Source organism: Trichomycterus rosablanca, chromosome 3 (assembly GCF_030014385.1).
Source record: "Trichomycterus rosablanca isolate fTriRos1 chromosome 3, fTriRos1.hap1, whole genome shotgun sequence".
NCBI lineage: Eukaryota > Metazoa > Chordata > Actinopteri > Siluriformes > Trichomycteridae > Trichomycterus > Trichomycterus rosablanca.
In genome coordinates, this window is record NC_085990.1 from 32,940,457 (window position 1) to 32,952,904 (window position 12,448).

The 12,448-nt window shown below is 37.7% G+C and overlaps 1 protein-coding gene across 1 annotated transcript in view; it reads left to right on the forward strand.

Moving 5' to 3' along the window:
• Nucleotides 1-12,448, forward strand: part of pard3aa (par-3 family cell polarity regulator alpha, a) — a 537,783-nt gene that overhangs the window by 318,879 nt on the left and 206,456 nt on the right. The window contains exons 12-13 of the mRNA XM_062991183.1: nucleotides 10,270-10,458; nucleotides 11,277-11,447. Of these exons, the coding sequence (XP_062847253.1) occupies nucleotides 10,270-10,458; nucleotides 11,277-11,447 (360 nt within the window). The remainder of the gene's footprint in view (nucleotides 1-10,269; nucleotides 10,459-11,276; nucleotides 11,448-12,448) is intronic.

A 12,448-nucleotide genomic window follows, 5' to 3' on the forward strand; every position in this document is an offset into this window, starting at 1 on the left:
TGTTATGTGGTAAAATGACCCTTGATGATAACTGGACTTTTCAGAAAGACAATGATCTGAAGCACACTTACAATTCAACCAAAGCTTGGTTTGGGAATCATTACTGAAACAGCCTGGAGTGATGTTCTCAGTCTCGAGATTTTAATCCCATAAAAAAAACAAATATTTGGTGGGATTTAAAGACAGCAGTTGGAGCAAGCCATTAAACCTCAATGAGCTGGAAGCTTTTGCACAAGAAGAATGGATAAAGATTCCACAAGAGAGGTGTTTGTTTGCCCCTACTGAAATTACTTATTAGAGGTTATCAAGGCAAAAGGAAGTTCCATGTAGTATTGAGGCTGGGGGTTGAATAACAGAGCACATGGACATTCATCAAGAGCAAGGGCTGCTGTAGCCTAGTGGTTAAGGTACGTGACTAGTAATCAAAAAGTCACTGGTTCAAGCCCCACCACTGCCAGGTTTCCACTGTTGGGCCCTTGAGCAAGGCCCTTAACCCTCAATTGCTTAGACTGTATACTGTCACAGAACTGTAAGTCGCTTTAGATAAAGGCGTCCGCTAAATGCAGAAAATATAAATATAAATTATAAATATATCAAGATAACTGGATTAATGTAGCTTATGATCTCAGCTTTGCTTGTAAACATCAATAAATATTTTTCCCAGTTTTCTCTTTATATGTCCTGATGACAGGGTGAACGTCCCTTTGATGAATGACTAGAAACCCTACAAAACACACATTTAGAGGATCTTGAAAGAAGTCAAACTTTTGTGAAGCTGGTCCTTGTCATAGCATTCATTTTGTGTATAGAAGGAAAACACAGACACTCACACAGTTTATTTTTGCAAAATTTCTTCCATGTGCTAATTCTGATTTATTTTGGCCAATCTTGCAAATCAACGTGACCTCGAAAAAACAATCAATCTTTTGTGTAATACTGAAAATGATTGCAGTGAACCTTTACAGCACATGCTTCCCAAATGGTCACTATTATTCAAAGAAGATGCTATCTCAATTCTCTAAATAACTTCATACATAACAACACTACTTTTCAAGAGCTGGAAAGAAAGGTCAGGTCTCAACATTTATGGTCTTTTCTGCTGAATGTCTCCACTGAAAGTGAGGGCTAAAAGGACTAAAACTGAGAAAAACAAGTCATTAAAGTGAATAGAGGCATGTGGTTCTTTCCTAAATCAGCTTTTACTGGAAAGTATTGATGGAATCACATTAGAGTGCAGCAATCTTAGGAAATATTATTTCATATTATTGATAGGGCCACTACTATTTTATAGTTTGTTGAGTGACGATTGGGCAGATTGTGGATACCTACTGTGCCCTGTTACCCACTGACGAGTGTTTATAATGCTATGTTTCATAAAAACTCTAAACTCACAAAACTCTAAACTTTAAATCAAATTGTGCTTTAGTGCTTCCACATGGGGTGATATTTAACCTTAACCTTATATTGCCCAACCTATAAATGTAGTTACTGTTATATCAGTCAATCAATAAAATAGAATTTGATGCTTGCAACACGCTTAAACTTGGGGCAGAGGCATGTTTGCCACTGTTACATTTACATTTTCAGCATTTAGCAGACACTATAATGCAAAGCAACTTACAGTAATGTGACAGTAATATATATTGTCTAAGCAATTGAGGGTTAAGGGCCTTGCTCAAGGGTCCAACAGTGGCAATCTAGCAGTGATGGGGCTTAAACCAGCGACCTTTTGATTACTAGTCCAGTACATTAACCACTAGACTACAACTGCCACCCCTGTTAAATCCTTTTAATTACGCTTTGATTTATTTGCCACTTTTTTCCTATAAGTTATGTTTTAATTTATTTTGTAACTGAGAATACTACTTGTTGCAGTTTAGCAAGTGATGCCAGAATCCACATTGTTTATGTGCATGCAGAATGAGGCCTGGCATTAAGTTGCTGAAATAACAAAGCAGTTGTTTTCACTGTTTTTCAGTCCACTCGACATGAGCTTGGGCACAAAAAAGTGTCTGCATAGAGTTGATTCATGGCTTTCCCTTTCTGTAATAGTTTGCATTTCTAGATGCAGTGGTTTCCAAAGTACTCCCAAGCCTGTGTGGCTATTATTATCATTGTAGCATGGTGGTTCTGTAGCAGTACTGTCTGAGGGCTCGAAGATCATGCACATTCAACAAAAGGTTTCTGACTTTGCTCTACATGGACTGAGATCTCTAAAAATTTCATGAATCTGTTCACAATATCATGCATGGTAGATGGTGAAATACTTTAATTATTTACAATATTGCATTGAGAAAAATGCAATCTGTAAATAAACTAACTGTCAATTCTCTCAAGTTTGTCATAAAGTGGCGAGTCATTGGAGGATCCTTCTTTTATACCCAATTACTTGTTCACGTACTTATTGTGAAATGTTTCAAAACGCTGTCACTTGAATATTTTATTTTATTTTTTGTTTGTTTATTTTTTTGCCTGTCCCAACTTTTTTGACTTTGTTCATTCGAAACGGAAAATTTTCACAATTTGTTTCTATACAATCAAATTGGTCAGCCAAAAAAATACTAAGAGCTCTTTTTTGTACTTTTGATCTTTCACTAAAGATTTAAAACTGTTAACAAATCACATAATCTTGTTTTTAATGCATTTAAAAAATGCCCCAACTTTTACTGAGATAAAGTTTGCATATAAGGGACTAGAATGCTGTCCCTTTTACAATGAGAGTATCGGCAATTCATGACCACTGATGTTATGAAATCATTAGGACTTAGACTTTGGATATTCCAATGAGCGGTTGAAAGCTGCTGCTTATGAGCTTTGACATGTTTATGAAGTGCCGTTCAAGTGACATTGCCATTGTCAGCTTAGTCCCTTCTTTCATAACATTCCAGCTGAATTTTATGACCATTTAATTACACATTTCCAAGTCATGGGCTGTAATATTTCAACCTCTAAGTATACCGAAATGCAGTATAACACCTGATCTGAATTGTTATACCAGTCTGTGGTTGACTATTTTCATAGTGGCAGACTATGGGGATGTTCTTGGCAAAGATTGATATGTTTTGCCCCTTATTTCTCTAATGGGTTGGTCTTTTCGGTCCATTCACTTCATTTACTTCAGTGCCAGCTCCAACAATCTGGCTTTTCCCACTCTACCTCAACCTTTGCCTTACCCCAACATACTGTGTGCAGCAACAGCTAATGAACCATCCACACTGTCATCTGAGACAAAAGTTAATACTTTAAAAACTTGAGCGAGTGTCGTCCATGACCGTGATGAGCAGGTCAGAGTTGTGCATGCTGCTGCTTTTACATAATTAGCTGTATAAAAGAGTTATGATTTTGGCTCTGCTGTTTTGTAGTCATGATGAGGTTATGTTTCTTGACTTTTGCTTACAAACTGCTAACAGATTCAGAGCTTATTTGCTTTCAACCCTTCTACCCCCTGATTTCAGCCAAGTGTCAGAAGAGTTTGTGCTAAATGGCCTTTAAATTAATAAAATCAGTAACTGGACAATTCACAGTTAACAATGAAACACTGTTGAGATGTGATATCAGAAAGAACCTCAAATGTTATACGCAATATGGCCAAAAGTATGTGCACACCTTTTCTAACACACTCACTGCTAACAGGTGTACAAAGTTAATTATAATCCATTGCTGACAGGACTTCAAAATGTATCATATCAAATACGTTTTATTCCTCCAACCCATTTTAATGTTCATGGTTTTGAAATGAGTTAAAAAAAAATCAGTCAGTCAGTCCATTAATCCAAAAAGGTTTGCATCAAAGGTCCTTGTAATACCTGTCCATAAAGCCTTTACACATCCAACATTATTTGCAATGCTTTACTCTGAATGTATGAATGTATGCCTTGCTGTCTTACTGCCTACATAGGCAGCTGCCGAGATGATTCTAATGTCATTGACTTATAAGGCAGGTTATTCGAACGTGCTACTCAGACAGCGATAACATCAGTTTTCGATTACTAAGCTAACACAGTTAGCCTCATGCCATTCAAACCAATGGGATGGGGTGGCACAACACGCTAGCATGTCAACTAACATCTCCCTTCGTCTACCGAAAACGGTTACATTTGCTGACAAGCCCGCATTTGCAAATAAATGCCACTTGTGCAAGTTTATACAAATTAAAAATCAATAATAATTTATTTACGTATGAAAAGAACTCCACACCGTCCGCCATGTTTTTTATTTTTCTGTGAGAAAAGTTGTGCCGCACTGAATGCTGGGATTGCCTTTACTGCTAAGGCAGCATTGGATGCTCACTTGTTCTTGAGTCAAAATACCGTTGAAATTTTAAGATACTAGTGAGCATATTAAGGCATCTAGGATTTCAAACAGCCTCCTTCTCGGGAGCATGCATAGGATGACATAAAATGCTGTTTATGTAGAGAGCGCACTAGGTTTTCTAACACACCCTATGTTATGACAGTTCCAGTTCAAGTATTAGAAATTTCAGCATAAAACACCATTCTTATTTATTTATTTATTTTTAATTCGTCTTCAGAGTGAATCAGAATCCTCTCTAGAAAGGATTTAATGATCACTTTAAAATGGTACTAAAAGTTTGACTTATTTATTACACATATAGTAATAGAGTAAGTGAGTGTGATGTTCACCTGTAATCTTCTGCGTTTTCCTCTTCCTGTCTGATTGTTGATTGTTAAGGCCAGTGTTACTCTTTCCAAGTTGATGCACCAATCAAACCCCTCTCAGCACCAAGCATTCTTAGGTTCCCCTGCGGTGCAAATTACGTCCCACACCGATTACAGTATTTCTCATGCTGGGCACATTCAACTTTAAATGTTTTCTTTTTATTCTCTTCAATTGTCCCCCTTTCCCCACTCTTCCTTCCCTCCCTGCTTTTTTTGGATGTGCACCTTTGATTTTTGTATTGGTTTGCAGATGTGCAGATGTGTGTCGTTAACAGTGGTTATTACAGGCCGAGTTTGGAATCCTTCAGTTCAGAAGCTTATCATAGTTCAGGCACATGAGCCGTGTGCTTCCAGTAATTAAACCTACTGTTGTGTAGTGTTCCGGACGTCAGTGCTGGGTTGTTGACAAGCTGTTTTATGCATCGGTTTAAAGCCACCTGGTTTTATTTAGTGCCTTTTATCAGCAGATGTGGCAGCAATTAGCCATTTTGCAAAGATTTACATGGCCTGTTGTAGTAAAACCCAGCTCAGGCTTAGATACCAGAGTCAGGATAACTTTGATCCCGTACAGATCCCGTTTTTTTGTATTCTTTTTGTGAAAAACAGTTGTAAATGAGCACCTATGATGAAAGTTGTTTTGTTCATTGTTATTTGCTGATTTGAAAATGACATGTTAAGCCACAATCTAATTTCAGTTCAAATAACCAGTTACATGTTTGATATACAGTATGAAGTGTACATTTTAAATTTGAATTCATCACTTGATCAGGGCAGCACTGTGGTGCAGCTGGTAAAATGGGTGCTGAACAGAGTCATTGGTCAGGAGGTCCTTACATTTCCATTCATGTCATTTGGCATTTGGCTTTTCACCTAAATTTACTTCTAATTGGAGATAAACACAGTGCAAGCACTTTAAGATTAAGAGCCAATTAAACAGTGGAGGGGCCTGAACCAGCAACCTTCTGATTACCAGTCCAGTACCTTAACCACTAAGCTACCACTGTTCCTGATTTTGGTTAGGGCATTGTCTCCGATCACTGATCGTAGGTAGGTTTGCATGTTCTTGTGTCTGTGTTGTCTTTTACCTCTGAAAGAAATTCAGAAGTTGAATTTAACCTAGGTGGGAGTGAGTGTGTTTGTTTTACCCTTTGAATCATTGGCTTGCTGACTGGGGTTAATTCCTACCTCACACCCAGTATTACTGGTTGGCACTGGACCCACTGCAATCCTGACTTGACAGTGTATACATTAGGAACTAATTTGGAAATACTACGACAATGTACATGTCTAAACAAGTCTATGTACATTTTAACCTTGACTGTATAGCGACCAGCCAATAAGCAACGAGTATTGTCAGTAACAATATGCATTGGTATGCACAATATGCGTGGTATGCAGTTCCTGTTTGAAATGTAAATGCATACAGACCTGGTTAGGCTTTTAAAATGGTGAAATGCTTTGTTTAAATACATAAATAATTATATAAAATAAAATAATAACAATCCTGACCTGGTTGTGCTCATCAGAATAATCTAAAAATGACTTCACTTGAAAGCACATCTCTAATTAGTCAGTGTTGCCAGGTTTGTGACCTTTAAGCTTTCCATTTTTTCTTTCTTTGCTCTCTCTGGTCTAATTGTAACTGTAAGCTTTAAATCTGCGTCAGTCCAAGGTGTTTTATATGCACTTTTCATCAGCCATTGATAAAGGAAAGAAACAGGGCAGTATAATTCATGTTAAATTACTTATCATGCACAAAGCTCTTTTTGCAATTATATCCTTGGCTGATTTCCTTTATGCACTTAAATTCATTTCTAATGACCTTTATGTCTTTACCCCGGATCGGGCAAGGGAGCAGAAGAAAAAGCCAAACGCTGCTAATTGGTTAAGATGTGGATGTGCTGGAAAAGTCCTAAAGGTTGTGTGAAAGAGAAACAAGGTGTTTTTATCCACCTCAACTTTCTCCCCCTCTCTCTCTCTCCATCTTTATTTAGTTCTTTTCTTCACATTCTGTGTGGGTTTCAGTAGCATGTTATCTCTCCTGGGTTTCTTTGTGTTATTCTTTATTGTTTCAGCACGCGCAGCCTAATCCAAGTTAGTTCGTGAAACAAAGGCCTGTAATGAATGCACCTGATCCTGTCTGATTATAAATGAATTCATTACTCCACGGCACAATAGCGTGTGACAGGTGGATTCCCTATTCTGTGCTGCGACTCTGCATGTGTGCAAATGGAGAGAACGCTGTCTGCCAGGCTTTGACATTGCCTGCGAAAGTGAGCCTCCTTTAATTTATGAAAGTCGATTGGCTGGTCTTTCAATTTCATGATAAAAAGCTGTCCGGTGCAAGACTTAATGAAGACCTATACGACAAATTTAGATTGGAGTCAGGAGATCATGGTTCTGTGACATTGAAATACCTTGGAGTGCTTTTAATGCCTGCTCACACACTGTCAGACTTTTATAATCTAGGAAAAAATGCACATAATAATAATAATAATTAATAATAATATTTCAAATACAATGTTCATTATTAATGAAAAGTCCTTCCACAGTAAAAATTAAGGTTGATCTAAACTTGTTTGTTAGGGAAGGTATAGGTTTTGTATAATAAATGCACATCTGTTCAAACCTCTCAAACATGTAGGCCTTTTCTAAATCTCCTCTTTTAACCCCTGACCCAGAAAGCATCATTCAATTTTGAATATGAAGCCTAAAATGATACTTGCCTTTCTGCCACACTCAACAATCCAGAATCTTGCATGAATTGTTTTGGTTTGACACCTTCATCCTTTGTCTCAATACTTTTGTTCATATAGTATACATGCTAACAGGGTGGCACGGTGACTAAGTGGGTAGCACTGTTGCCTCACAGCAAGAAGGTCCTGGGTTCGATCCCCAGGTAGGGCGGCCCGGGTCCTTTCTGTGTGGAGTTTGCATGTTTTCCCGTGTCTGAGTGGGTTTCCTCCGGGTGCTCCGGTTTCCTTCCACAGTCCAAAGACGTGCAAGTGAGGTTAATTGGAGACACTAAATTGTCCAAGACTCTGTGTGTTTGATATAGCCTTGTAAACTGATGAACCTTGTGTAATGAGTAACTACCGTTCCTGTCATGAATGTAACCAAATTGTAAAACATGACGTTAAAATCCTAGTAAACAAACAAACATGCTAACAATTTGTGTTATTGGATGACACACTAAATACCACCGTCACGCTGTGCAAAAAAGGATGTTGGCCCCTGGTGTAAACAATAATGCCACCTTCTTCCCCAAAACTGAAGTGTTAGCCTGGAAATCGTCCACACATTTTATTGTCCACAAATCCTCGCATCATCCATCATACGCAAATCTTCACAAGATATTTTATACCTCTTCATTTAAAAACAAAACAAAAAAAAACTTCATGAGTGTTATCCATAATACAGAATACTACAGTTAATTTACACCTTCATTAAACCTTACTTTTGCGGCAGCACCTTTATCAAAATACACATAACCCTGAACACTCTTACCTCTGAAACCTCGCAAGTCTTGTTTAATGTATTGTTTATTTTCATTTTAACACCTGACATTCAACATTGCTGTTATCTATTAAACAAATATTTCCATTTATCCCCGAAAACTTAGTTGCAGTCATGGCACTTCATACAATTTTGATCGTAGACCTGGTAACAGCTTTGGTTTTGAATCTTCACATAATGGTTGTGAATGGAACCTCACAGTTAAGTCAAACAAAGAGCATTTGGGTTGATTTGAGTGAACAGCATGCTATACCTTTTTAGTTTTAAACACTAAAGTCTAAATATGCATACATGTCAGTTTAGAAATAGGAAGACGTGGACGGTATGCTAATGGAGGGGAGGATGGTAGCCCTTTTTTCTCTACCTGTCTCCTACCTGAGTTTAGCCGTTTTCTGAGAAGAGACATCTGGGTTGCCATGGCAACTGTAGTGGAACATGATGGCATCGGAATGGGTTAGAATGAACTGTGTATGAAAGAGAAATATAAAGAGGAGTGGATAGCATATTGTTGGGGGTGGGCTGGGATGGGGCATATGCTGCATCCTAATAATGTGACTGCTTGGGCAGTATATATGAAGTATGCATATATGGTTACCTTTTAAAAAAAAATTATCATTACAAAAGGTAAATAATGCCTTCAACTAGATGCCTTCTAGTTGTTAAATAAGCATGAAACCTAACTAGGGAGGTGATATGTCTTTTAATTGTTTTGCATATGATCAGGCAAGTTGTGCACTGGTGACCTTTAAATAAATATTGTGTCAAATATCGAGTCTGGTACTGCTTTTAATATGTGCATCTGCCAAGATGTGTGGTAGTCAGTCACCTTATGCAAACATAACATAAGCATAAGTCTTGCATTGCATATAGTAATAAAATAATAGAAGATGCTTTGAATGTCTGAACACACCACACCATTTTTGACAAGCAAGATTGTGGTTTAAGTCTCAACTACAATAGTTATGAATGTAGTGGTGGTAGCTCAGCAGTTAAGGTACTGAACTAGTAATTAAAAGGTTGCTGTTCAAACCCCAGCACCAAGTTGCCACTACTGTTGGGTCCCTGAGCAAACTCCTAAATACAGTAAACCCTACTTATTACACAGCACTGAAGGTTTGCTTGTACATATGTTTTGGAAAGCAAACATGTTGACTCCTCTGCAAACAGTGCATTTTCATATTCCTCTCTCTGTGACTCTAGCCAGATACATGCATCCACTCAAGTAGATCGGCCTTAACACTTAAACACTAGTAAATGTCTTGACAGGGAGCTTTGCTCTAGCTTAGTTAAATAAATAACTTGGTAGGTTCAAGGGTAAAATTGCTTTGAATTTATGTACACAACTACAAAACCTTTCAATATGTGTGGTTTGTTTAAAATTGCACCTTTTTGTGTTGTGTTTAACTGCTTACGTGAAGCAAAATCTGCACTCACACTGACAAATTATTATTGCTGAGGATAATTCATGGTAATGCACTATGGACCGAGGACTGAAAAAAGGTTTGAATGAAGGTGGTGGTTGTTCTTTTCTTTCCTGCATCCAGTAGAATTTAGCATTTTTGTTATTATTGTTAACATTTTTAAAGCTTTAAGACACTTGATGTAAGAGCACTGGCAGTGCTCATGACAACATTTATTACATTATCCTTTGATCTGTAGTCATTATCTCTATAGTAGCTGTTTACTGTCTCTACATACACAAGTTGTTGATATTGCCTCTGATTCAGTGAGTCAGTGCAAACAGGACATTTCTCTTCTAATTTTGATTTTCTTTAGCTGTTAAAATATAGACAGTACTGTCACTTACGTAAAACCTTCCAAAATGTGTTTTCGGAAAGAAAAAAAATGCATTGAGAACCTAATGTGCAGTATGATAAATTTATCATGAAATAGCAGTGGACTGGATGGTCTGCACTCTGCAAGAAATATGAACCATTGTAATGTCAGAACATTTTTCTATTCTAGACTGCCTAATGTGCTCATGGGAGTTATAAAAGTGTACTTCTGTGTAATATGTTTTTCAAGTGGGTTATTAGGTTAAAAAATGTCTTTATTCTTTCTTTTCTCCCTGTAGAAAGCGGAGGATGGTGACTTGGTGCTGACTCCCGATGGAACGGGGGAGTTTTTGACTTTTGATATCCCCCTAAATGATTCTGGTTCGGCAGGTTTAGGGGTCAGTGTCAAGGGCAACCGTTCCAAAGAGAACCATGCTGACCTGGGCATCTTTGTCAAATCTATTATCAATGGAGGAGCTGCCTGCAAGGTAAGGAAAAGTTTAAAGTATCAGCAGAACTGCTTTTTTTCATTAGTGGATGTTATGTCTTTATAATAAAGCTAAAGGCAAAATGTTTCACTTATTCTGACTGTCATTTGCTTCTTTAGTGTGCTGGACAGTTAGTGTTTTTAAGAATTTATAGAAGAATATTTGATATATTTGTGCCTAAATTTTACTGTATGTTATTTAGGCAAATAAAATTAAACTATGCAATCCCATTATTAGTATTAATAGTATATTGTATAAACATATATGCACATCTTTCTTGAATTTTGGGAGCCTGGGGTCTAGGGGCCATGACATGTTACTAGTTAAGCTTTTGTATATTTATTTATGGTCGCGATTTGTTGTGTATGGGAATGTACTGACCCAAAAACATTTTAGATAACCTAAATGTCACCTATTTTATAGAATATAATAGAACGCCTTTATTTGTCATATATACATATACAGGTGTACAGTACAACGACATTTTTTCTTATCTTGCATATCCGAGCTTGTATTTGGAAGATGGGGTCAGAGTGTGCAGTGTTAGCCATTGTACGACACCCCTGGGGCAGAGAGGGTTAAGGGCCTTGCTCAGGGGCCCAACAGTGGCTGCATGGCAGAGCTGGGATTCAAACTGTCAACTTTTTAATTGATCGCCAAAAGCTCTACCCACTAGACTACCACTGTCCCCAGTCTTTTTAACCATGTAGCTTAAATACAAAACTAAGGATGCAAAGCTCAGGCACTAAGCCTGGCACTAAGGTATGTCTTGCTGGACTGATTGATGAATCATTTAAATGTTGTTTCTGGGTTTTCAGGATGGGCGCTTGAGAGTGAATGACCAGTTGTTAGCTGTGAATGGCGAATCGCTGGTAGGGAAGACAAACCAGGAGTCTATGGAGACTCTACGCATGTCTATGAGTGTAGAGAGCAACAAAAGAGGCATGATACAACTCATAGTGGCCCGGATGGTGAGCATGAGGAACAATGTAAGTGCAGCAGTATTAGATACGACCTACAGTCAAAATTATGTGGACATCTTTCCTAATTATTGATTTCAGGTATTTTAGCCTGAAAAGTGTATAACATCTAGCATGTGTAATAAATGATATGCTTTCTGTTGTGATCATGAACTGTAGTGGCAAACAGCATCACACTTCAAGCAAGTTCCATATTTTGGGTAGGGGGGATTTGATTAAAATTGTCCATATCATTTGCATATTTACTTTTACATTTGTGGATTTTTAAGGAATTAAGTGTTAAGGGCCTTGCTCAGGGGCCCAACAGTGACACTTTGCCAGTGGTGGAGCGTGAATCAGCAGCCTTCTGATTACTAGTCTGGTACCTTACCCACTGAGTTACCACTGCCCCACCAGAGGAATTAGCAACTGTGGTACAATTTATTTATTTAGTTAAAATTAATTTTAGTTAGTTAGTAAGTTGGCTAGTTAGTTAATTAGTTAGTTTGGGGTTGTAAAACTAACACAATATGATGCTGAACATAATGAAGTTCATCATGATATACGATATCGATATACGAAGTTTTTAAGCATCAGTATATTACTAGTTAGCATGAACTCTACTGACATTACCCACATTACTTTTGCAAAGCAGGTTGTGGTGTAATTTATCATACCAATGTCTGACACTAAAATAGCTAACAAATTGCTTAGTCCTAATCAAATGTGAGACATCACTTTAAGCGCTGGGCTACTGACACAAATCCATGATCAGAAGTGGCATCTGAAGCTGTGTGCTAGTTTGGAACAGAATTGTGTTTGTGATGCCTCACAGTGACTGACTGACATTGAGACTCCTGCAAAATATGTGGATAGATTGCATGAAACTGAACAGTTCTTATCAGATCATAGCAGGGATGTGGAGGCAAAAGATCGAAAGCAATTCGGCTTCTTAAAATGCTTGTGCTGATTTGGACCAATAATGGTTGGCTTTCTCTGTAACATCAACTGTTACTTTTCATTTTCCTTTT